We start from the raw sequence: 27,930 nt of genomic DNA, 5'->3' as shown, positions 1-27,930 counted from the left end.
AATCGCCATTGCCGGCTATCCTCCCAGAGGCAATTGGCACCTCCTGATCTCCTCCCACGCCCCTTGTTGTTTCTGGTATTCGTCTCTTTAACATTGTGTTGAAAGCCAGCATGTCTAATGGAATGTGGTTTTTTCTCTGTTGCAGGACTCAAAACCGATGCCATGGCACGACGAGATGGAGCCGATCCACCGGCCGATCTCGCAGCCCTCAGTCCGCTCGGGGAACCCGGGCGCCTTCGACGAGCACCACCACCACAGCGGGAAATACCCCTCGTACCACCACGGCTCGCAGCACAAGCGCCTGGACCGGAGCCACTCGGAGCCCATCTCGAGGACCCCGGCCAACGTGAACGCCACCCGCTACAAGACGGAGCTCTGCCGCCCCTACGAGGAGAACGGCGGCTGCAAGTACGGCGACAAGTGCCAGTTCGCCCACGGCTTCCACGAGCTCCGCTCCCTCTCGCGACACCCCAAGTACAAGACGGAGCTCTGCAAGACCTTCCACACCTCCGGCTTCTGCCCGTACGGACCCCGCTGCCACTTCATCCACAACGCCGACGAGACCCGCGCCCTCGCCCCCCGGGAGTCCCGCAAGCCCAAACCCGGGCCCTTCTACCTGCCGGCCGCCCCTGGCTCCTTGGCCGACTCCCTCTCGCCACCTCCGAGCATCTCTTCCGTGTCCCCGCCGCCCTCGGCCACAGCGAACACCGCCTTCAGCTTCGCGCCGCTGGTCAAGTTCACGCCGCCGGACTCCCCGATGGACTCCTACTCGCCCGCCTCCTCGCCGTCGCCCGTCGGGTCCCCCGTCTCCGAGTCCAGACTGCCCGTCTTCAACCGCCTCAGCGGCCCGCCCGTCGTGTCGCTGTCGTTGCACCACCACTTCAGCGGCGAGCTCATGGCCCAGTGAGCGCCCGCCGCCCTCTTCCACCCGTGAACGCTCGTTTTCCTTATGACATTCACCGGAGCTCGTGCGACGAGAGCCAGCTGCACGCAGAGAAGACGCAACTCCTCTTGCTCAAAACCCCGTCTCGAGCTGCGTCGTCGTAGCCAGTCGCGATTCTTCCAAGTTGGCAACACTGGTTTTTCCTCCATTTAAATGTACGTTGGACAATCGATTCTAGGCGAAGCAGCCTGCATCGCCCAGAATCGATATATTCATTGGATTTAAATGGAGTAAAACTAGTGCTGCCAACTAGAGGGCGTCGCCACTGGTCGAAGCGTTTCGCACTCTTCGTGTTTCCCGTGTGTAGGATCAACTCCCGCTCTAAGGAGGAATGTTTTACGAACCTTCCCATGTCGCCGAATTTCATTCAAAAAACATGCGTTTTTTAAAAAAAAATTGCTGATATGTCTCTCTGCAAAGTTTTCGTACTGTGTTGTTCTCAATGCAATCAAGCTCCTCTGAAAATTTCAGGGTTCATTGTTTTTCCGGAAAACATTTCACATTTTTGTCGACAAATTACGGCAACGTTTGAATGCTCGTATTCTTATTTCTCCTTAACGTGGTGGAAAAGTGTACAAGTCATCTACTTTTCACGATTGTGCAACGCCTCATCTATTCCGTAAGTCGTCAAAATGCTTTTATCGTGGATTGGAATCAGTCTGTATCAACTGTATGACAATTTGCCTAGTTCCCTCTCGTGTTCATTTTTTTGACAGGAGAGTTAGCAACATTTTACTGAGAAATTTTGTGAGAACATACTTGTAGTCGGAAGGAAAATCGGAGCGAGTTTCAATAGATTTTATTGTTGAGTTTTTCGTCAAGAAAATGAACATGAGAGAAAACTAGGCAACTTGTCATACAATTAAGCTGATCCTGGTCGAAGCTGCCCATTTTGTAACACCTCACGGACGGATCCTCTCATCAATCGAATTTGCGGGGGAATTGACCTACAAAATATTTACTTTTACCCGGGCCTTCTTAGGTCTGAATATCCAGTCACGTGATGGTGAATTGTTACATGGAGTTGTGCATTTTCGATCCTACACGCCTCATTTGGTCCGCAGCACGATTTTTTTTAAGACTGTCAGCCACTTCCTCCCTCGAGATTTGGTATTTCTTTTAAGTGCGTATATCCTCCCCCTTCGTGGAGGCCTATAGTCACCTCCCAACTAGTCCGGTGCGTAGCTTTCGTCGCAGCAGCTCAACTTGACATTGCCTTCGTTTTGAAATCATCCAGAGCTCGTCCAGGTGCAAAAAGGGTCTCGCAAGGGATCGATCTTAAGGGTCCGCGCGCAAGTGTTACCAGGTAGCTCATTACCTACCCATCTTTTTTTTCGTTTCCCAAGCTCTTCATTTCTTGTCTCTCCTCGAAGAGTGTTCGCTATGATCAAATGTTGAACTTGTAAATTTCCTTGTTCTTTAAAAATGTTCGACGTATGATCATCGTATCCTCGCTACTCTATTTCCACATTACTCTTATCGCCAGAAGAGAAATTGCTTCCCTTCCAAAAATTGTCGCTCCTCTGATGGCACGGTTTTTTGGCCCCTTTTCATGTTCATGCAACGAGGTTCTATTTTCCTATTTTTTCGTACTTTTCCGTCCTATGGAAAAGTAACAATTGCCCATAATACTATCTCCTGGAATCATGAATCTTTTACGAAGTTAATTCAGATTTTTGTCCATTTTCATAAAATCCCCTTTACCTTTCCTCGTGGACCCTAAATATCGCCCCCGAGCGAGCCCTTTTCTGCACATTTTGTAAGAATCTTTCTTGAATTTGGTACCTATTTGCATTTGAACGCAAGTTTTCGCTCATTTGGTTTTTTTCCACCCGGAAGGTCTCCCCCAATTTCTCAAGAAGCTTTTTATTTTGGAATTGTAATCCACGATATTTACTTTGTAGAAAGAGCTTTGTATCATTTCTTCTCTTTGGCTTCATTTATGGAAGAATCGTGTCATTTTTTAAACAAAAATTGAATTGTTTTTATTTATTACTACATTTGTTTAATTTATTTTATTTATTTATTTTCTACCATACTTAGATTATTAAAAGTTAATTATAATCATTGTTTTTATGTAAATTACTGTAATCTACATGTAACTATGAAATGTTTGAAAATTTTTTATCAAGAGCGAACTGTTTTTACGTTCTCGTACAGTTAAACGTTTGTTGTTTAAGAAACTTATTTTAATTTATTTAATTTTAATTCGATTATTTCAAAGCCAAATGTGATCTTAGACGGTTAAGTAATGAATTAAAAGTAATTTTTGCACACAATTTTCAGTCGATAGGTATGGATACTGCTGATTGATCAGAATATAATCATCATTCATTTTGAAGTTAAATCGCAAGCACTTTTTTTCTCATTTTTTTTTTTATCGTTTGTTAAAAGACCCATGCCTTGATACCATGGAAAAGTTTTTAAAATCCGATGGTATCACAGTCTCTCTCGCCCCCCCCCCCCTCCCCTCCCTATAACTTAGTCAGGTGTATTCCTCGTTGTCCCTGCACTCCAAATCCGAGTGCGTTTTGTGTTAAGTAATGTTTGTATTACTTCCTCCTTTTTTCATATTTGTTTGTGATAAATTTTCTACTGCCTTGTTTAATTTTATTGAAATTATCATTGAGAATAATTTTTACAATTTGATCCAAGAACACGCTCTGTGTATTCTCCAATACTACTTATCAGTTCCCTTTTTTGTTTTACTACTCGGATGTAATTTTATAATCCACCTCTTTTTCTACTAATTGTTCCCCTCTGCAGTTTGCGTTGGCATTTGCTGATGACGATAATTCAACACTTTCTTATCGGAAGCTTTATTTCAAGTCGGTGCTGAGCCCTTGATCCAAGAGGACTTATGCTTTTGTATCCTACCTTGATTTGTGGCCTCAAAATTGACCAATGGTAATTTGTGCTTTTGTACAGGGTGTAATATTGTCCAATCGACAATACTTTAACTTATTTTAGTTAGTCTAAGAAAGCGTTTCGCTCCTAATTTATTGAACAAACTCCATGTCCACCAGAAACTTATTTTTCCATACATGATGCGCACTAGTTCAACAAGCATCTTCCTTTCGTTAAGTGAACCAATCAAAACAATCATTTTTAAAGAACCATTTTTGTAGATATTTCCTTTTTTTTTAGTCTCTTGTGAATACATACTTAAATTTTACTATCTCAACTTTGTACGCTCGCCGCGCACGATACTATAAAGTAAGCATATTATTTTTGTGTCTTTAACTAACTTATTTTTTTCTTACGAATAAAAATCCCTCCCCTCTTTAAATTAAACTCTCAGCCTGTCAATGTACTTGTAAATTTGTTCACTACATGTATATACCTCCAGTAAATGTAATCGTCCTGTTCTGTGATGTTACTCAAGTTTCAGTGTGGCTTTTTTGTATTTTTGTTTTTCCAGCTCACTGCTACCAAGTGATGTACTTGCATTTCAACTTTCTGTAAACTTTTTTTTTTTTTAAAAAAATGTTGTCCTCATTTTTTTCATATCTGTTAAGTTGCCTTAGCTAGATATCGAAAAATCAACCTGTGCATCATCTCACTACAGAATTATAGTTTAGAACACCCTGTATCCTCTTTAAAAGCTTCATAGAGTTCAAATCTGGAAGGATTTTTTTGCGCAGTAGCAGTTAAATTGAATCTTCAGTTCTTAATAGTAGTTCTTCTCTTTTTTTATCCATCCTAATTATCAAACTAGTACGAGAACATTAGCAAGTTCAGTTTTTTTCTTCGCTTTTAAGAAATTTGAGTTTTAAAATAATTTTACGTTTTTTTCAACTCCTCCAAATAGTGTGCTGAAATTGCAACAATAAAGGATGTATCATTTTAATTTTTGGAATCATATTTCAATAGTCAATGTATTTTATTAATTCTTTTATTTTCAAAGTTTTCACTGTCAATTTTTTTTTTTTTTTTTTTTTTTTATTGATTTTGCGAGTTCACTGTGTTTTAATTTTAAATTCAGATTTTCTCTCCTCTTTATTCTAGCATATTTTATGATTACTCTCATTTTCCGCCGCACTTAACGCACAAAAATACGTGCCAATAAATACGCAAGTAACAACAAAAACTTACTTTTTGTCTGTTTGCAATGTAGGATTATCTTTCTTCATTTTTTGCAGTAAAATAAAAAATAGAAAGATATGTGAAATCACCCGATGCTGAGTCAAGAGCATCATGTCGAACATTTCATATTCATTCCGTTTAGTTCGTCGCGTATTTGAGCCCAATACTTTCTTTCCATATTCTCAAACGTGATTCTCCACAGTAGCAAATCAGTGTTGTTCACACGAGAAACACAAACAGTACCCTTGCCAAATTTGGTCTTTTTTAATTCTTGTCTATTACCAAAAACAATTGTGCCTTTTTATTGAAAAAAAGAAATTGAAACCCATATTTTCTTCTAATTTTTTAAAGAAATTATTTTTTTACTATGCGGCTCCCCAAAGAGTTAATTCATCCACTGATTTTGCAATTTCTCAAAATGAGGTAAAACGGCTCTTCCGAATGCACTAAGCTCTCGTGAGAAAAAATCTCTATTGCTTCTTGTCTTTAATTTACCATGTTCAGTACGTCTCTTTTTCTTTTTTTATCTTCCTTTTCAATTGTAATTTTTCCTCATTTTTCTTACTTGGCATAGATGTTGTTTTAATTTAAATCGAGCACATTTGCTCGACACAGCCCTCTTGACTAAAATCAGTTTTCAGGCCCGGACGACTCAAATTCTTTGAGGCATACATCTGTTTAATTTTGCATTTATATTTCTTCCGATTTTGAGCTGCTCTTTGATTTTTAGAGTCTTTAAAATAATGAAGATTTAATTTCAAAATGAAGTTACAAATCTTGCAGCATAAACACATTTTTTTTTTCTTTGTTCAGTCATGAAGATCCAAAGATTACTACCTCTTCAGATCATCCCTCTATTTTCCATTTGGCCCTAAACTATCTGGCCTCAAAACAAAAATTTGGGGATTATAAATGAAAAGCTTCTCTAAGCTCAGCTCGCTCATGTCAGCATGGAAGTCGGTAGGTGTGTCATAATTTCATAAATTCGTGACCCTCGATAATGCGGAAAATCTGCCTAAGGTTTTGTGCATCAAAATTTTGGCGTCAAATTTTTCAGTCCTCAAAGATACCCGCCAGTTCTTAAGTTCTCTTTTTATGTTTTAAATTTTTTTTTAAAAAATGAATTATTTAACAAAGTCCCCGTAGCTTGGTTTGCGGCCTTGCGAGTTACGTTACCTATTCACATCGTTTAATCGATGAGAGGGTTGGAAATAACCGAGGGCAAGCAACGAAGTTTCTGTTTCCTCGTCAAGTATTAGTGTGGCTATCATTTGCACTCGTATTCTTCAATATTCTGAAAATGTGTGTACATACCAGCATTTTTTGTAACTACCTAACCTTATTTACGCTCATTGAATTATCACTCAGGCTTGTAGGATATTGCGATGTTTCGGAAAGAGACACGAACCTTTCATTAGTTTATGTCAATTGTAGCGTGCTCGTACTATCCAAGTATCATTCGTTGAATCCCAGTATAGCACAAGCCTGCTCCTTCTATGTTTATTTATTTATTGATTAGAAAGTAACAAGAAAAATATATGATTTGTTATCGTGTTGTTTTTATGTATCATCATTATTTTTACATGTTAGTTTTTTTCTATAATTTTTATACTTTTTTTTATCGTGTTCTCCTCTTCTTTCGTTTGCTCTTTCACCTTTCCCCCTTCCTGTCTCCATTTTTCGTCTTCCTTTTTTCCTCCTTTGTTTGTTTTTTGAGCTTTCTATCTCTGTCTTAAAGAAGTTATGCTGCTCCCGACCCTCCCACCGCAAGGGTCGTTTTTATTCTTTCTAACTGACTCAATGTTTGTATTTTACGAATAGGTATGACAAATTATTTTCTCTATTTAATCCTTGTATTTACGGTTTATCCTCATTTGTTTATTTATTTGTCGTAACTTCTCAAAATAAATCTTATTTATTTTTATTTATTAACCAACTCTTTTCATTTATCCATGTGGAATCCCATAAGCAAACTCCACTCCAAGAAAGGAAATTGGAAGGCCCTATGTATGAGCGTTTTCGGTGACTTTAAAGTGATTCCGAGAAAATGCTGTTAGAATTGAGACCCTGCATCCTAAGTTATCACAGTGCAATATTTGAAATTTTATAAAAATCAAATGCAATTTTTTCTACCCTGATATGGCAATAAATCACTTTTATCAATTCATGTCGATTCCAAGCGATCAATAAAATTACATATTTGTATGCGTGAAAAACGTGGGCAGTTTGCGATGCAAAAAAAAAAAAAAAAATCGCGACTCGTTTCAATTTTATCGCAATAAATTTTAAGAAAAGGAGCTTTTATTAATTATTAAACATCATACTCACTCACATTCCTACGCAAAAGCACTAGTTTTACCAGGCTATCGCAATTTATTAAAATAGTGTTTCATATAGCTTTAAACTCATTAGAACTCGTATTCTCACCCAAGTAGCAGAGGATGCAACAACTTGCAACAAAATCGTTTGATTCTTGGAACTAATAGATTGATGTGCAGATTGCCTACTCTCTCCCCCGAAGGAGCTATCATTGTTGGAATTAGTTGCAAAATTAAGTTGAAACATGTTTCAACTTCAAAGTATTGCTGGTTGCCTATCTTTAGATTTTAAACAACTTTGGTGCTGCAATTTTGCCATCTCAGCAGGTTGCAACTTTGTCTTCCGATCAGATCGCCGAAAATCGGCACTTATCGACCAAAAGTTGACCGAAAGTTGCAACTTTGTTGCAACTAATACCAACATTGTTTCAACATTTTGCAACTTTTACATTGGAAAATGCTACTTGGGACGTAAAATAAAGCTCTGCCTCCTCTCTATACTTCCCTCACTGGAAATAACGACTCATACAATTTTTTTGATAAGGTTACATAACATGTTCATGCACTAGAATCCACAAATAAAAAGGGCCAAAAGGTTTTATTCCATAGGGTCAAAATCCAAAAAAATCCTCAACTATATTAACCGACGAACTTTTATAAACTTCAGAGGCATGAGGGAAAGAAAAGAAAAGTGCATGAATATGAACATTGAACAGTTGTCTTGAATGACAAAAAGAAGGAAATGAAGATGGTGCTCTATCATAAAATTTAGAAAGACGCGCAACTTCCAGTATTGAGAAAAAAAGTTCAATTACAGATACTTTTACTTACTGTTGAAATTTTCCGGTTCAGGTAGGTCTCTGAAAGACTCCGAATCCAGTTTCGGTTAACTCGACGAGGGTTCGGTTTCTTTCAGACATCTACCTGAACCGGAAAATTTCAACAGTAAGTACTCAATTGGTTAAAACAAATGAATTTAGCAATGCCATTGTGATTTTGGGGATAGAATCTTGTGTCCAAGAACTATGTATTTAAGGTATTTGAGGTGTCTGAACCCGTACCAACTACAGATCATATTAACTATCCGAGTAGGTACTAAGTAATATTCCAATACTTCGACGGTGAAACTTCCAAATAACGTACCTAGTTTGCGGTATCATAAAATCTATACTCCTATTTTATTTTTTGAAGAAGAAATAATTAACATGAGCCCTTGAAATTTTCATAGAATTTTCCTCGCACAGAGAAGCAAAATCACGGTGGTTTTTAAGAATTACCATTCAGAAGTTTTCCATTGACGAAATAAAGTATGACGGAATGTCTACAACGTCGCACTTAAGCGAGATTAGCGGTGTGGAAGTTGCAACGCCGAATTTCAATCCAAACTTTCCACTTTTGGGAAGAGTGATCAATACAGGAAATGAACTGGTGAACATATTCAAGAATTATTTATGTGTTCACTCCTCTGTTTATGTGACTTGCTTCTTTTTACCGTTATTACGCACCAAAAAATGGATTATCCTGCAGATTTTGCAGTATCAGTTTTTAGTGATTCCTACGTCATCTTTAGCGCCGAGTTAGATTTTTCAACTTCCCACCAAAATTTTGTCAGGAACCTTGCCATTTTTGCAGTAAGTGGTGCTGTTTGTCCTAAACTCAGATTTCGCTATATCCATAGACATATGTAACTCATTCCAAATGAATGACTCTAGACAAGGTACAAATTTAAGCAATCTGATACATGCTTCTTAGCCAGAATTTTACGTAGAACACGATTCGTACAACAAAAATTACTGAAACCAACTCCTAACGAAGATATTAACGTTTTCATTTCACATTGGTGACGAGGAATTTGAACAGCCCGCTCACAAGAAACTCAAAGCTCTACGTGGGTCAAATTGCGCATTAGAGTGACGGTTTCAGCAAATCTCTCAATCGAGCAATGTTAATTTCCCACCATGTGTTGTTCAAACTATAAGCAATTTGCTATAGCTTATCCAAAGCGTTAAGATTGAGGTTGTCAGATTTTTATATCGCAGAGACTGTCATGATAAAGTTTAGTGCGCGATGTGAATCACGCAGACCATTGAGTTTTCATGAGCGGGTGGTTTGAAGTCACTCATCAGGAATCATAATATATCTTCGAAAGGAGTTAATTTCGGTAATTTTTGTTGTGCACATCGTGTTTTACGTGAAATTTCGGTGAAGAAACATGTATCAGAATGCTGAAATTCGTACCTCGTCTAGTGGTCCATTTTAACAAAATCTGCTAGGTACCTAGGATTTTGGTGTGAATTCACCTGAAGTTCCTGAAAATTTCAAGGAATAATACTCATAACTTGCCTTAAAAATAAACATTTTATCGAAGGAAATTTGGCAACTCTCGAATGTTCATACGGCGTTCTTCCTTAGCACGGCAGCATTGGTATCAAGGTCGTTTCGAGGGAATTTTCCCCTCTCGGACGACACGAGGGACTCACAAAGAGGCGAGGAAAAGTTTAAAAGTTAAAAAAAATCGCATCCGCTTCCTCGAGGAAAAAACCTCTCTTGAAAATCCTTCATAACCTCGACAGTCGAGATTTTTGCATACAAAGCATCAAACGGATTGACTCGTCAATACCTCGTCAAATCGTTGCCCTCCCGAAGGGCGTAACTACTCTCCACCATAAACCCCGTCGTCCGTACAATCAAATGCTTTTCCGGGCTCGATTCAATGTGTGGTTACGCGCTTCTATCCGAGAAGCGACAAAATCTCTGAGCAACGAGGAACGTCGATCCGAGATTTATAATTCGTAATTTAGGGCAGAACATGTTGAACAATTTTACATCCGGCCCCTTTGTTTCTGGCCCGGAGTCGACAAACCCTCAGAAGCAACGGCCGTGGTTGGAAGCACGTGCCATAATCAGCCAACTGATTTGGAATTTTTGACTATAAAATGCAGCGCGGAATGAATAATTCATGGCGCATGAGACAATTTCAAATTCATTGTTCATTGAAACTATTTTTTTCCCCGCTGGAGATTGTTGAGAATTCGCGGAGACTGACGAGCGGCGGATAATTGGGGACCAACTACGTCATCCGGGCTCATTTTCATCCGTCATGATGCATGAATAAAATTCGCTTGAAAAATGCAAAGAGCTTTGATAATCCTCTCCTCTGCCGGTCCACGCTTTCGGTGCCCTCCTGAATAGGCAGGCAAAAATGAAAGGTAAAAAATGCATATGAATGCCAATCTTTTCTGACGGTAAAAAATAGTCACGGCCGAGATATATTACGGGGGCTTGGATTTCCTCGCTGGGTGAGGCTCCTTGAAGGGCGAGCATTTAATCGGATTTACTCTTGGATCCAACGAAAGCCGAAAGAAAGTGAGTCCTTAGAAACGTGGCAAGTTCCCGGAAAACAAGGGAACTTCACCTCCACTGCTCTGAATAGATTATTTGAAAAAGTTGACTACCAGTGAGCTGCCATGCTAAGGAAAAACGCCGTATGAGCATTCGCATGTTGCCAAATTTCCTCCCAGAAGATATTTATTTTTGAAGAAAGTTATTAATATTTTCCTTTGAAATTTTCAGGCCATTTAGATCAAATTACGACCGGGAGTCTCTGAAAAGTCAGAAGAAAACTTTGAAAAAATATTCCCGCAAATTCGTGACTTCTCAAAGGAAATTTGGCAACGCCCAAAGGATCATAAGGCGTTAAGGCTTTTTAAAATGACTATTGATTTGGACATACCACAGCATATCTCGGGCAAACTTAACCGTAATTTATACCGAAATTCAAAAATAAGAGACATCTAAAGGGTAAACGCGATACAACTATTCGCGCAAGATGGATGCAAGATGGATGTTCATTGGATATGAAAAATGTAAGACGTGATGCCGTGAGTCATGAACTCGCAATGCTCTGCTCTATGCTACTAGTTTGAAGCACCATTACGAATATAAGACAAACGTAAGTGAACACAATGGAAATAAAGCGAGGGAAAAGATGCGCGTTAACGACGGCGCAGAGATACAACTATTCATACTTGATGGACGTTCGTGCTGCATCTGAAAAATTGAAGGCGCGATGACGCGAAGCGTGACCTCTCAATGCTCTGCTATGTGCTGTCAATGAGGTGTTGCTCAGTTTCGGGAGAAAAGTTAAAAAAGAGGACCGAACACATCTCTCCTACCTTCGGCTGTGCTACTCACGTAGTGCTTGAAGTACCATTACGAATAAGACGAACGGAAACAAACACAATATGGAAATAGAGGGAGGGAAAGGATGCGCGTTTACGACGGCGCAGAGATACAACTATTCGTAATTGATGGACGTCCGTGCTGCATCTGAAAAACTGAAGGCGCAATGACGCGAAACGTGACCTCTCAATGCTCTGCGCTATTTGCTGTCAATGAGGTGTCGCTCAGTTTCGGGAGAAACGTTTATAAAGAGGCCCGAATACGTCATTCCTGCCTTGCCGTGTGTTGATACTTGTTCTTTCTTCTGTCTTTAGGTTCTTGTCTGATTCGTTTTTAGGATGCATTTGCAGACCCACGTCTTAAGCTTAAGCTCGTGTTAACCGGAGCATTGGCTCGGTTTCTTTTGGAAATAATGGTGCTTGGATACGTTTAGTGTCTTTAATTTTTTATGTTTTCTTTAATTTCAGAAATCAGTCGGTTACTTAAATAGTTCAATTTTGCAATTCTTATTCCGTGTGATTAATAAAACTTAGAACCTGAAAATAGTGTGAACTTGTGCTGCTTTGCTAAAATTTTCTGAACCCCTCTCCACGTAGGGGATGCCCTACAGGAAATACCACTTCACCACTTCACGCCCCTTTAACCAGTCAAGGGTCTACGCCCGGCCCAATCCCCGAGGTCCGCGCGCCTCTGGTGTTGTGCGTTAGTACGCGTTAGTCCTAAATATTTATATTGCAGAAGTAAGATTAAAGATCTATTTCTTGCTGAGTTTCCTTTAATTTGCCATAAAGCAGTGTCGCATACGGAAATATAAATTTTTGTAAACTGCAGAGGCTTTTGTTTGTTTATACCGACGCAGAGTCAAATTTGCGGTACTATCATTATTGAATTTTCGATAAACCCGTACATCTCTTTCGAATGCAAAAAAAACAGTCCCTTCTTTCGAATGCAAAAAGAGTAAAATCAATTCAGAGAAAGGAACCAAACGCTCAGTGATGCTTACGTAGTTCTTCCAAGCAACCAAAGAAAGGACACCCTTTTCCCCCGAAAAACTCGATTCCTTTCTTTTAAACTCGATATATTTTCGGGTGTGCCCATATTTTACCAACGACACTCTGGCACTTTGTCTGGCACCGTAGCATCTCATCAATAAATCCGCAGCAGCGTTGCCGGCAAGTGGAACACTCCATTCTCCCAAACCCCCCGAACAGTAGTTTTCGGCGAAACCTGGCAACGCCGCGTGCGTTATCAGGCGTATTTATGCGTTTTAATGACCGATGTGTTCCCGTTGACAGATTATGCTTTCATTATGGAACTGGTTTGGGAGCCGCTCGACGCATGCGCACGGACGTTTATGAGCAGGGATGTCGCCGCGAGGCTGATTTCCCGGCTTTCCCCGTTGTGATTTCCCGATTTTCCGGGAAATTCGTCAACGCTGGCCTCCGTGCGACTGGACCGAGACCGGCTGGCCCATGAATTATGCATCATTTTATGTAAATTTGGAAACCTCGCTCGGCAAAGGCTCCCGATGATCTATTCTCATGATCTCGATTTATAATCAGTTTGAGGCGTTGCTAGGCATGCGCATTACTCTTGAATCACTACTCGGGGACTTCTTGAAACAATCGGATTTTTGTCCCGTTACGAGAATTATCAGTATCAGCCGAAATTATTTAGGCTTTAGATCTCCGATTATTTAATCAATCATTAGTAATCGTACACTGGAAAAAAAAAACAAGTTGGATCTAGAGTCCAGACTCTTAAAAACATCAAAAACAAAAATACTCTTGATTCAATCAGATTTAAGCTTAAATCAAGAACCAAGCCTCTTAATTTGAGCAGATTTCCTTTTGATTAAAGCTTAAATCTGATCGAATCAAGAGTCCATTTTCTTGTCAATGTTTTCAAGAGTCTGGACTCTAGATCCAATGTGGTTTTTTTTTGTGTATAGTGCCAAGTCTTGACGATCGATTGCCTCGAATAATCAAATGTACCGAATTAACCGATTAATCGATTATCATCGGAAGAATAATCCATACCATGTAAACACTCAAAAGTCTGATAAAAATATTTAAGAAAATGTTCCGTTACTCACTTGCGGTAATCTTTTAAAAATTAAAGATTGAAAGATCTTTAAAGGATTACCGCAAGTAAGCAAGGAAAAATTGTTTTTAAATTTTTTATCACAATTTGACTTGTGACGTCCTCCCCCCCCCCCCCCCCCATGAAGTTTCCACTCAAAGGTTAATTGGGCTTGGAGGATAAAGCGCTAAAGTAGAGGTTTTGAAAAAATTGAGGTATTAATGATTTCAAGGCAAACTAGTCTTGGTGCATATCCTGAGAAAAATTCGCTCCCAAATTCCAACTTTTAAGCATCAAAAAGTCAGTTTGAACTTTCTCTCCGCCATGAGGCTCCAAGCAATTTTGAAACTTTAAACACGTATTTCTCAACAAAGCGAAGACTGCAGTTATGCGCTTTGTCCTCCAAACCTTTGTTATCCAATCAGTAATGAGGAGGCACCGATCGAGCGATTCGTCGATAATCGGAGCATCTCTAATTCCGACATGTGCACTTGACAAAAATTCGTATGTTCGAACTTATTAGTTGAATCAGGAAAGCTTCGATGCTTCGATTGTATCGTGCCTAAAATTTGGATGAGGAAGCATATTAAATTCAATCCTCTAATTTTGTGTTTTACACGCCAATAATGGAATAATTTACACAGTTTTGGCGTGGATTCCAGTGGCGTGGCGTGCTTTGCGATGTATCGAATGCTCTGCCATTTGGACCGCGTTAAACAGAAAGGAACCAAGCCACATCAGCTATTGCCAAATTTAATTGGGCAATTTAATTTTTCACATGAGGACGGTTGTGCGGATTTTTGTGCAAATTTCAGTGGAATTTCTGCATACTTAGTACGAAGCAAATTCCCTAAAATTTTCAAAGGAATCCGCTCAAACGTTCTCTTGAAAACAATTAAACTGCCGCGTTTTTGGCAATAGCTGATGTGGCTTGGTTCCTTTCTGTTAAACGCAGTCCATTTAAACCTATGGAAAAGGATCGATAAATAGTGTGTTCGCAGCGAACACCTTAATAATCGATTCTTTACCATAGGTTTAAATTCCATATCAATCGCTATACATCGCAATTCACGCCACGACGCCACTCAACTAGAGGATTCCATCGAATCGATCCAGATTAGATGCAATACAATTAACTAAAAGACCGAATCGCTGAATAATATAAAAGAAAATTCTTTTCTCTATTTTGGCACGTCACAAATTGAAGCTGAAAATAAGGTCATCGGCAAGCCGAGTACAAACCACTGGCCAATGAGAGGGAATCAATGCTCGTAATTGACGAGTTCTTTGCAACATGCAACAAGGACTTCTAAGCTTTGCAATGCTGTCAAGGCTGTGCGACTTGCTGAATAATTCCCAGCTGAACAAATTGAAAGCCTTAATGGAATCTACCCCTCTCCAATCTGTTTGGAGTATTATATATACTCTTTTTCCATAAAATTATCAGCATGAATTCATTTGGTTTGCTATACGGATCAAATTTAAAGCTGCATAGCAGCCATGCAAAGTGCATAGCGCACTCGTCGCTAGTAACTCATAATAAATTTTCAGCTCCCTTTTGCAGCGCGTAAAAACGACCCAGTGTTCATGGACGTCTTTATGCGAAAAGGAACTATGTCACACGCCATCCCTATGCACATAGTTCCTTTCAGCATAAATACGTCCTATTGATGGCCGCGTGCCTCCCGTTGCGGCGATTCAGAATATTCACCACTATTTTATTTTTTCGAATAGAAGCAAGCTATCTTAACAGCTTGAAATGTGTACGGGACATTCTGCTGATAGAGAAGGAAAACCATGAAATCACGAAAATGACAGTAAGTCTATAATGTCGCAAATGGAGATACGTGGTTTCACAATTTTGTCATCGATATCCACAATAAATGAATGCACTTATGTCAATGCATGTCCCTATATGCATAGGGTTTGCGTGGAACATAGTTCCTTTTTGCATAAATAATTGAAAGCAGTCCTGATAGTATGCTCGAATGCAAAAAGCTATCTCATATTAGTTTATCTTGTAAATAATGACTAATTCATTTTTGTTCATATTGGTCCGCTGCGAGTTATCAACGAGTTCATAAGCATGAACTAAACAAAGTATTAGATCAGTTTTATAAAAATAATGTTTGAATGATCACTAATAATTTTATTTCACTTTTTAGGGTGGCTTTATTTTGGAGCAAACATTTAAATCAGAAAATAAGATGGAAACCTGAGTATGTGTTGCACGGTTAATGCATCTCATGCGTTGCATATTGCATTAACTACTATGTTGCATAGTGGTTAATGTGAAGCGAGAGCACCGCCATGCTAAGGAAAAGCGCCGTATGAGCATTTGAGAGTCGCCTTTTTTCCCCAGGTAAAAAAAAAGAATCTTTTAGGAAAGTTATGCGTCTTTTTTTTTTTTTCTTTTGAAATATTCTGATATTTCAGGTAAAACTGCGTAAAAATTTGTCCGAAAAATTTAAAGAAAAATATTCACAATTTTTCCAGAAAATATGGTTTTTATTGAGGGAAATAAGGCAACGCCTACGGCGTATTCCCTTCACACGGCGGATCAGGAGTACCCCTCTTGATTCTTCTGTCAGAAACTAAACATTTAACATACTCACAAGATTAGTAATGATTATCATTTTGTAAAATTCAAAACAGGATTTCCCACTTTCAGTAAAGTGCACACGGTTTTCATATTTACGTTTGAAAATTGGTGAAATACCCTTCCCGTTCTACCTATCCCTTTAAGGACAATAATAATGGCTTAAATTCAATCCGAAATGTCATGGTAAATTCTGGAGATTTCGGAGCGTGATTATAATCTGCATCAATATGTTCCGCGCAAGTACTGACCGGGTGAACGGCCAACTTTAGGCTCAAATCTCAATGGATGAAATTTAAAATTCCCATGGTCAGGGCGCTCGTTAGCGGGAAAACTTGTCAAAGAGCCAATAGGTCACACGAGAGTTGAAAAAGAATGACCCTGACGCGATCTCGGCTCCCTCGTTTAGTAAAATTAGCAGGTTGCCGCTTATTTTAGAAATTTTTCTCTAGATTTTTTTTGTTCATTTTTTTATTATAATTCCAGGTTATGTTAACTTAAAAGTACCACCCAATGGCTTATGGATACTCAGTTTCTAGTCTATTTTATCGCGGACATACAGTTCGTGTGCTCGGAATGTGCTGTATGTTTCTTTGTGTGAGCGAAAATTTATTTATTTTTTTTATTTATTTATTTTTTTTTTACTGGTGTTGTACATTTTTTTGACAATAGTTTTTCCGCTCACCGCTAAAGTGGGTTTCACAATTTTTAAGCGCCATCATAGAATCCAGAGAAACGGTTTTTTTTTAAAATTTTATATTCCCATTAGCTCATTCGAAATGAGGCGACTTCTGAACTAATGACGATGTTAGAATACCAGGGTAAAAACTTGGAGCTTGTGTTTTCAATGGATCCTAAATATTTATCTCGAAAAATGAGTTACTAATTGTTGCTTCATTTTGTGCGACAGCAAGACATGATGGTGTTTTTTCCAAAAAATATGAGCCCGGAACACACAAGAGGCAGGTCAAAACTTTCAAACAGCATTATCTCAGAACGACATTTTCCGGATTGCAACGTTTAAACAACCATACTTAGTTTGAGATTTTTGGACGTGATCTTAGTGCCAAAATATTTTTAAATCATTTCTCCTTATAGCAACGCTTGATAGCATCTATTCGTGTTTCGTGTAATCCTAATTGCATGTGCAAAAAGATAAAGCTGCATTGAGTCTTTGACATCGTTCGCAACGCTTTGGCGCAACTATTCGTGCTCGGCGGACGCCCGTATTGCATATTCACAACATTGAAGGCGCACCACGTTCGTTACATCCTTTGCAACGCACAAATGAAACTCTCGCTACATAGGTGACATAGAGAGAAACAAAAGTAAAGTTCAGCTAGATACATCCTCAGGATATGACGTCTGTTCTGCCGTGCTAAGGAAGAAAGCCGTATGAACATTCGAGAGTTGCCAAATTCCCTTCGATAAAATGTTCATTTTAAGGTAAGTTATGAATATTTTTCCTCGAAATTTTCAGGAACTTTAGGTGAAATTACGAAAAAAATCATCTGAAAAATTGGAAGAAAAACATTCATAAGTTTACCAGGGGATTCTTGTTTTATCAAAAGAAATTTGGCAACGCCTGAAGGTTCATAAGGCGTTCTTCCTTAGCACGGCAGTACTTGGATGCTTCGTTTCTCACCTTGTTGAGGTCCATTCACTCACAAGGAACCCGACGTATTTGAAATCCATTGTGTGGATCGTTGACTTTCAAGTTGGGTTGCGTCAACTTTGACGTCTCCGGCCCGGGCGTCTCACCTTGAGGCAGGACAATGCCAACGCGGATCCGCACTTTTGACCGGCGAGAAATTTCGCGGCCTTTATCCGCGAGCCTCTTATTTTTGGCGCGGGTGAATATATCTCGCGAGGCGAAATTATCAGATCCGTGAGCGGTGCCAACTAGAAACCGCGTATGCTCGGCTCGAATCCTATACCGCTTGCGCGGTTCCTCCGCCGCCGATCCCGAGCACCTTGAACTTCAGCGTTGCGGTCTCATTCCGCCAATCTTAGTAGGCGTAGCTGTAGCTCCGCGTTAATATTAACGTTAATGTTAATATTGCTACGTGATGATAGCGCCGAGTTTTTACCACCGCAGATAGCGCTACCGCCGTGGTTGCCAAATTTTGCAGAATAAAAAAGCCCATTTATAAAACACTGAGAACTAGATGGAAAAAATATTTTCACCCCTCACCCTCCCTCCAATTGAAGCGCTGGGTGCAGAGAGGGCATTTCTGCCGTGCTGAGGAAAAACGCCGTATGAACATTTGAGAGTTGCCAAATTTCCTCCGATAAAATGTTTGTTTTTCAGAAAAGTTGTGAATATTTTCCTTCGAAATTTTCTGATACTATGGATTAAATTTTGATTGAATTCCTGCAAAAGAAATTGTAGAAAAATAACCGCAAGTTTTCGAGGAATTCCGTATTTTAGCGAAGGGAATTTGGCAACGCCTGAAAGTTCGTTCGACGACTTACCTTAGCACGGCGGATTTCTAGGTTACGGTGTTTCAGGATTTCCATTAACGTTTCATCCTCTATGATTAAAGCGAATGGATGGAATTCGTTAAAACTGTTACTTAATTTTCTTTATGATTTTACAATGCCGAAAACTCAATATTTCAGAAAATTAATGAATGATTTCCTTTCTAAAACATAAATCAGCAGTGGAAATTCTGAAACAATGCAACCAAGAAATGCTCTCTCTGCACCTAACGCCTAACCTATACACTGGAAAAAAAAGAATCTTAAATTTGCCGCCAAGAAGTATTTCTTCTTAAATCAAGAATTTTTCTGTTTAATATAAGCTACTTTTTTGCTTAACCCAAGCCTTATTTGTCTTGTATCAAGAAAAAGTCAGCTTAAAGAAAGATAAAAAAAATTCTTGGCGGCAAATTCAAGAATCATCATGCTTGAGCCAAGCTACTTTTTTCCCCAGTGAACGCCTAACACATAACGCAACCGTAACACGGGTCCTATCCTAGGGGCTGTTCATAAATTACGTGGCACTCTACGGAGAGGGGAATCTAGGAGAGCGTTACGCCATAATGTTTTTACGTGTTAAAAGATAGAGACAAACGTCTCAAAAACATTACAAGGGGGTTCAAAATGCAGAGAGAGTGCGTTACATAATGTTCGAACACTCCCTGAATACCCCTCGCCGAAAAAGGGGCGCTCCCCTTGAATTGCCTACTCGACAAGTTGAAACTCCGCTACTAACGCGTTTTTTCCTTACTTATTTTAAGTTTATTTACTACTTAATTACTCGAAAGGGGGGGGGGGGATAATGAAGGCAGAAATGAATACAGAGAACAGTAAAAGAAAAATAAGTGGTTCGAAAGTTTCACAATTACATAAAATTTAAAGAGGAAAGGACAGCAATGAAACAAAGGAGAAAATTCAAATAATTAAAATGAAATAAAATAAAATTGGAGAGGTAAAAATGAGAGAGATAATGAGTTAAAAAAAGTAAAAAACGTCAAACGGTACTTAACGCGGTTTGGATCTTCCTCCGCATGTAATACACCCGTAACGAGTAGGTTTAGATCCTCTCCCTTAGGGCGTTACGCACTATATGAACGGTCCTTTACGTTCTGCTAGTTGCGAACAGTGATTTCAGCCTCGGTTTGTGGGTGGAAATTTACGAACCAAGCGTGTCTTCATGACGTGTACAAATTTGACGGACAGTTGAGCCAGTGAGGGCAAATGCGATTTTGAATTTATTATGATGACTAGAGCTTTCCATAAACATGAATATTAATCTTCACGATATGCTTTCTGACTCCGCAAATTCCCATTTTTTTGTCATGGGTATATCAAGAGATCTATCGAATCGATTTCTTTGCATTCCCGCTATCTGGCCTATTAATGAGCCCGCTGTTTTCAACATGATAAATTCTTCAGTTCATGTTTTTAAATTTTTTTTTAAAATTTTCTTTATTCAGTCAAAAATATTTTTTGAATGTCTGTTTTTTGAAATGTCCGACGCATTAATTTTTCCTTGTTAGCGGAATATTTTCGATGAAAAATGAACCCCCTGTTATTTTCCATAAGGGTCCCAGAAAGTGGGCGGATCAGAGACGACTCGTAAAAGAAGGGGGTACCACGCGGCCGAAATCCTAATTGAATCAGTGAGTTCGAAAACACACCAACTCGGGTTTTTTTTCGATCTTCACTTTTTTACGGTTTAGTAACACTTATGGATAGAAGCATTTGCACGCAAAAGGAAATTTCGAAATTGCAATCGGAAGTGCACGAAACAGCGACGGGAAAAGGGAAAAATCGAAGTATTTCATTGGAAATACCAATTTTTGGCCATTTCAAGGGAAACGGGTGACCATCCGATCTTGCGGTTTTCTTTTTTCGGTTCAGTATACCTTGTACCAACAAGTTATATAAATATTCAAGCGTTATTCAGGGTATTCAGGTCAAAAAATATACATTTTTCTGGGCAGACTATGAAAAATCAGTATCTGAAAGTCAGAGAAAACGAAAGCATCACCTCGGAAATTTTAAATGCTTCATTCTCTGTCATCAAACATGTTGTATCGATTTCAACTTGGTGCTTTACAAAGTCTCTAAGCACTTGTCCTTTGGCACCAAAAAGGTTCTTCTTAAACTAACTTCTTCGCCCTCTGCGCAGTTTTAGGTGTTTCCTGAACACTTTTTTTTCCGAGTTGGTGTGTTTTCGAACTCACTGATTCAATTTTATTGCCACTCTTGTTTTCTCTTTGTTTCGCACGTTGGACACCGATATTTTGCTCTGTTTTTTTTAAAAGAAAGTTTTAAACATCGTAGCAGAGTTGTGTTTTTATCAACTTTGGCCATCGACATCCCGTTTGTCCCATTTCCGCCATACACTTGTACCTTGGCAATAAAAAGCAATTATACGACTTGAACATCCGAAGATTAATTGACGCTTCCTTCATGCATGTCATATTTCATGTTCCACGAAGCCTCAGGTATTTCCGAAAATCGATATAGTTCACCGGCGCCGCCGGCGTCTGGATTGATTTTATCTCTCAACGGAATATAAACGGACCCGTGTGAACCTCAAAACTCCGGAGGCGGAAATAGTCACAAACTGACCTCTCTCGCCGTCGAAGACCCTCTTCCATCGTTTCTCGACGACCGTTATTAATTAAAATGATACGAAACTAGCCTTTTTAATAGCTGTCGTCAATTTTCCCGCTGCGTCGCCGTCGCTTCAGATGTAAATCAGTCGGAGAGTGTATTCGGGAAAAATTAGGAGGACACGGTCGGTAATAATGATGTCACAAACTCGACCGCGTTTTCGTGTTCTGTAGTTCTTCATCCCTGGAGAAAAACACCGTGAGAGAATTCGAAGGTTGCTCAATTGAACGTATTTAACAGTTGCGTGGCGTGCTTTGCTCCATATCGATTGATTCTTAAAAAAGTAAATAAAACAGAAAACTCCGATGTAGTGTCAGAAGACGGTGCCGGAGTGTCGACCTCACGAGTGAATAGTGTTAGCCAGTGAGTTAATCGCGAACCTTTTTTCTAAATTTAGTAGAACCAGTCCGGCATAATTGTAGAGCAGAAGATTTTGCTAGATTCCTCGACTTTTGTGAGAAAGGTGTCTTATAAAGTAGTTTTTCACTTATTATTTATTATTTTTCATTAATTAGTTACTTAATTACATCTGTCGGGGGATCGGGATTCAAAATCAGAAGCGATACAATATGAGCGAGCTCATTTTGACACACTCGTGGGGGTCAAAGACACACCCCAAAAAAAAAAAAAAAAAAAAAAAAAAAAAAAAAAAAAAAAAAAAAAAAAAAAAAAAAAATCGATTGATTCGACTTTTAAACCTATGGAGAAGGATTGATGAACAGGGTGTTTGCAACGAATACCTTAAGGATCGATACTTTACCACAGCTCCAAATGGGGCGATATCGATAATCGATCATTCATGCTCCGCCGCTGGCTTAAAATTACATGGAACTTGATGCAAGGCGCACTTTCTTTGTCAATTTTACAGTGTTACTGTTCGGATGACCGGGGCCACCCAAATGTCCCTCATTCTGTCGCATGTGCGCATAAAATGGATGTATTTATGCCAAACGGAACTATGTACATCATGACGTGAGTCCTGTTATGCATATATCCTTATGGGTCTCAGGGCTCATGTCTTAATGCACATATAGTTCCGTATGGCAGAAATACGTCCAAATATGTATGGATGGCCGAAGTGAAACCCCCATTTCTGTGTTAACGGCGTTGCAGACTTCCTGTCATACTTTACTTTGTCTCTGGAACAATAAGCAAGGGGCCGTCCCTAAAATATGTAACGCTATAGGAGGAGGGGGGTCGAGCAGTGCGTCGCGCCATTTTGTTTTTACGTATCAAAAGATACGGGCCTTTGTCACAAAAACTTCACTAGGAGAGAGGGGACGTATTTTCTTGAAAAATGCCCTGATTTTTCCCCTTTTTTAGCAGAATATCTATACTACAAGCTGTCAGGCCTTCTGAATATTCATTTTTAGTAACGCTCAGTTGCAGTTTGGTAAAATTTCAAGCTCAAAGTTGACTTGTTTCTTTTCGAAAAATCAAAAATGAGCGTAAATTTTGGATCATCGGAACACTGCCGCGCTAGGGAAGAACGCCGTATGAACATTCGAGAGTCGCCAAATTTCCTTCGATAAAATGTCTATGTATGAGGAAAGTCATAAATATTTTTCCTTGAAATTTTCAGAATCTCTACATCAAACCACAAACAAAACCCTGTGAAAAATTGGAGGAGAAATATCCACAGATTTTCATGAAAATTCGTGATTTGTAGAAGGAAATTTGGCAACGCCTGATGGCTCATACGACATTTTTCCTTAGCACGGCAGAACGGAGATCCGCACTTTGTCCATCGACATCCAAGGGAAACATTAAGAACTGAAGTTGGAGATGGAGTCCTGTCGCAGGAAACGTTTGCATGGCACCGCATCATCAGGTAGTTTTGATTTATGGCCGCGGAGGTGAGGTTCATGAACTCAGAAGCAGTGCTGGGCACGATCCCGCAACTCCGCGACCAGGAAACAAAAAGTCGTAAATCGGAGAGCAGAAACCTGGCCAATAAAATACGTCGATTACGGGCGCAATCGCCTTGTCAACTTACGCACATTTCTCGATCGCAGTTATTCCTCGCGACGCTTATTAAAACGAAGCCAGGCAGCGCTAATGTCAATCGAGCGTATTTAAGTCGAAAGGAAATACACCCGTCCTGGCATGAGCCCTGAGATGCATATAAGATGACGTTAACGACAAGGCCCACGTTAGAATGGATATAGTTCCTTTTGATTCAAAATCATCCAATTGTTCTATTGACGGAAATCGCATTCGCTCTCGCGCCGTCCAACTGCTGCTTCGAATTGAAATCGATTGATCGAATGATCGATTCTGCCCGAGTTTTATACTTTAATCACGCACGTAGTAAGAAAAACTAGCCGAAATTCTGTGTTGATATTGGAAGTAGTACACGAAGTAGCCCAGACGTGCTGCAACAACGAGCGACGAACTTGCGAGAACCTTGGGATAATCTGCTATAAATCTGCTAAACTCTGCGACAATGCATGAAAAACTTGCGACACTCCTGCCACAACTACTAATTACACTGCGACTACCTTTTTTTTTCAAAGTTTGAATATATTCCCATTGAGTGGAATTGATTGACACTGGAGTATTCTTCCCTGAATGAGCCGCGCTCTAAAGTCACAGTGGTATAATTAATAAAACTATCTAAAGAGTGTGAAAAAGCCGCGCAAAGTGTGGAGTGTGTAATAAATTTGGAACGTTTTCAAGGCTTTTATAATTTTTCAAGCGTTTCTTTCAGAAGAATCGACTTTCTTTCCAGATGCGGCAAAATTTTGCGACCGTCCATTGTGCCCATGGGAATACGTGCTTGGGCCAGAGAACATGCCTTTTGGGTTTTGACAATGACGTGGCATGCATTGCGATATATCGACTGATCTGTCATTCAAATCTATGGCAAAGGATCGATAAACAGTGCGTCCGCAAGGAACAGCTTTATAGTCGATTCTTTATCACAGCTTCGAATGTGGAAATATTGATAATCGATCATTCACTCCTCGCCACTGGGCTTTGATCAATTTTAATTACTCGTTCGCTGGGACCTCGATTTTTCATGGGCACAACAATTAAAACGGCGGAGAGAAGAAGGAATGAGTTCTCCATGAGGCGATGATAAATTCACTTATCTGTCGCCATTAATTCGAGTCTGACATAAATCAAAGCATAACGACTGGCGTGACTCATTAGACGCACTTGATCGTATTTATGCTGAAAGGAACTACATGCATCGGGTTCGAATGTAACATAGTTCTTTTTAGCATAAATACGTCCACTTGTCGCACAACAGGACTCGGACAATTGAAATGTACATTTAGGAGCCTCACACAAAATAGGTTATACGTCATTGTTTTAAAATTTTGGTCTCCTTCCCTGGGTGACACTTTGAGTTTGAAATAAATTAAAACGGCATATTGACCATTTATGACGTCTTGGGTCTGTAAGTACTAGCATAAGCGCAGTGGGCAGGCCGAGCAAAGTTGGAAAAGTTTGCATTTTTTTGTGCAAATTTTTTTCTCCACCTCCCTACAATTGAATCAGTGGGAACGAAAACACACCAACTCGGAAAAATGAAAAGAATCAAGACACACACGAAACCGAACAGGAAAAGAAGAAATGAGTCCAAGAAAGAGATTTTTGGTGCCGAAATACAAGCATTTAGGGGCATTTTAAAGGTCCAAGGTGGAACAGATGCGCTAACTTCAATGACTTCTATAAAAATTGGCCGTCTCTTATGAAAATTGAGTAATTTCGAGTTACCAAGTTGGTGTGTTTTCGAACTCACTGATTCAATTGAAACACCTTAGGGAGCGCTTATAAATCACGCAACGCACTTTTTTTTATATTTTTTGACATGTTTAATCGCACGCGTCGATGAGATGTAGCCCCTCCTCTTGTAACTTATTGTAAAGTACATGCATCCAGAGTTGCCAGATTGTGCGATAAAATAAGGATTTTTAAATGGGTTAAGTGGGATAGTGCTGATATTTTAGCATTATCTGGTAACAACGATGCATATTGCATACCCTCATCTCCTCCCAGAAATGCGTTCTGTCATTTTTGAATACTCGCCAAAGAGACTCTCTTTTATGCCCCAATACCTCCATGGGAATTTTTAAGAACCGGTACACCCTTTTTTTCGTTTAAATCACTGGCGTGGCGGGTTTTGCGATATATTGATCTTTCATTTAAACCTATGGAAAAGGATCGATTAACAAGGTGTTTGCAACTTACACCTTAATAATCGATTCTCTACCATAGTTTCAAAAGGGAAAATATCGAAAAGCGATCGTTCACGCCTCGCCAGATTTAAATCTTTGTAGGAGAAGCAGTCCATCTCGACATACATTTTTTTTCTTACTCTAAGACAGTAGACGTTTTTAAGACTTTTTATTCCCCGTTGTATGGTGTATAATTGTACACCTTGAAATCAAGTAATCCATTCACATGCCTGAAAACGCTTTCTAGCCCCCCACCCGATCCTCAACCAATGGTTGTGGAAAATTCTCAGGGTTGTTATTGGAAACTTAAGAAGACCGGGAAAAATTTATAAATATATAAAAGTCCACTCCTAAGCCAAGTAATACGTGAGGTCAAATTTGCATGGAACTTTGAGTTACTTTGTTCCATCGCTCGGGGAGGTTTTTTAGAAGAAAGGAGGAAAGCGAAACCGATGAATAAACTAACAAACAAACAAACAAATAAATAAATAAATTAAAGCCATTGGCGACCCGCCCTGTTAGTCACTTTAACTCACACTTGCTCAACTTGTTTACACGGACGATGGGGGGGGGGGGGGATTGGCGGTGATTTTACAAGTGTAGCCAAAGAGTAGAGCGAGTGCATAACAATTATTAGGCGTGGAGCTTTGGCTTAATCGCGTGGTTGCCAGTTTGAGCTGAACCAAGTCCGAAATTTCTCGACCCACCTGCACTGCCGTGCTAAAGAAAAACGCCGATTTTTGAGTCATTTTCTATGAGAAATAAATCTTCTTTTTGCTCCCTCTGAAGTTCCCAACAGGCCCATACTGAGTGAACCAATCAGAGAGTGGCACACACACAGCAAGACTCTTCCTCAATAGGTACTTATTGTACATGTACCTTTTCCTTTGGAATCTGGCAACATTGCTTAATCGCGTTCATGCTTCAGGTGGCCTCGCGGCGCGGATGCTGCCTCGCGCATGCAACGTTATCGCACGTTCCCGATTGAAAAACGCCTCTGAAAAATCGCCTGAGGCGCCTAAAAAAGGAAAAGCGATTTTAAAATGAAGTGACGTAGGAAAGGTCCGTGGCTGAGCACCGTTACTCTTTGAGGTATTGCCATTCACCCTTTGCTAATATTTAGAATAATTCCTGTCGGAGCAACCTTCGAAACTATGATTTTTGAAAAATTTGCTGAAACTCCTCAGAAATCGTTCAGAAAATAAAATCACTTCAGAAAAAAAAAAAATTTCAATAAAAATCACTTTATCAGGTATTTTTTGAGTCGTTCTCTGGTACGAGTATCTCCTGAAAATAGGGGTCGGGCGAGTTTTATGTAATTCGAAAGGATCGGGTGAGTTTTCTTGGGACTCCACTGAAAAAAAAAGAAAAAAAAAATCTCTTGGATACAAAGACATGTCCAAGACAAAGTCCAGATTTGAATTTCTTTTGTATATAGTGTTTGTTTTCGTTTGTCTTATTCGTAATGGTGCTTCAAGCACTACGTGAATAACACAGCCGACGGTAGGAGAGATGTGTTCGGGCCTCTTTTTTAACTTTTCTCCCGAATTTGAGCGACACCCCATTGCAGTATATAGCAGAGCATTGAGAACTCACGCTTCGCGTCATCGCGCCTTCAATTTTTTAGATGCAGCACGGACGTCCATCAAGTACGAATAGTTGTATCTCTGCGCCGTCGTGAACGCGCACCCTTTCCCCTCCCTCCTCATCCATATTGTGTTTGTTTGCGTTCGTCTTATTCGTAATGGTGCTTCAAGCACTACGTGAATAACACAGCCGACGGTAGGAGAGATGTGTTCGGGCCTCTTTTTTAACTTTTCTCCCGAATCTGAGCGACACCTCATTGGCAGCATATAGCAGATCATTGAGAACTCACGCTTCGCGTCATCGCGCCTTCAATTTTCCAGATGCGCGCCAAGGGGGCGTATCTGCCAATGGCAGATTGGCCTTATGGCCAGTCCGAGCCTGGGTTTGTTTACATTGGTCAAACTTTGGAACTCCATGACAGCCGACCAATCAGAGAGCGGTACACTTTTTCTGTAGTAAAATGATTGAGATGGCAGTACTCTCCCGTACACAGGTCCTAGCTTGGCCGACCGCAACTCTGCCAACAAAGTTCGGGCCCAGATCCGTCCAAATTTCCAACAAGTAAAACAGATTTAAAACGGATTTAACCACGTCGCGGCGATAAAAAACAGAGGTCCGCGCGTGGACTTGCGCGATCATTGCATATGGCAATAATGAATCGAACGACCGGGGAAAATCAATCGGAGACGGGGTTTAACCAAGGTCCTGCAGATAGGTCTGTGTCTGCGGCCAGGGATCGGAAGCCAACGCGTTGTCGCTCACCACATTCACTCTCCGATACTTTAAGATATGTTCGAGAGGCGACAGTCAGATTCC

General features: G+C 39.9%; 1 protein-coding gene across 1 annotated transcript in view; it reads left to right on the top strand.

Annotated features, from left to right (window-relative positions):
* Positions 1–6,961, top strand: part of Tis11 (Tis11 zinc finger protein) — a 149,829-nt gene extending 142,868 nt beyond the window's left edge. The window contains exon 2 of the mRNA XM_019060486.2: positions 146–6,961. Coding sequence (XP_018916031.1) covers positions 146–907 — 762 coding nt within the window. The 3' untranslated portion in view covers positions 908–6,961. The remainder of the gene's footprint in view (positions 1–145) is intronic.
* The last annotated feature ends 20,969 nt before the right edge of the window (positions 6,962–27,930 follow it).

Source organism: Bemisia tabaci, chromosome 3 (genome assembly GCF_918797505.1).
Source record: "Bemisia tabaci chromosome 3, PGI_BMITA_v3".
NCBI classification, from domain to species: domain Eukaryota; kingdom Metazoa; phylum Arthropoda; class Insecta; order Hemiptera; family Aleyrodidae; genus Bemisia; species Bemisia tabaci.
Note: the sequence above shows the minus strand (reverse complement) of the source record. Positions and strands in the feature narration are given on the sequence as shown.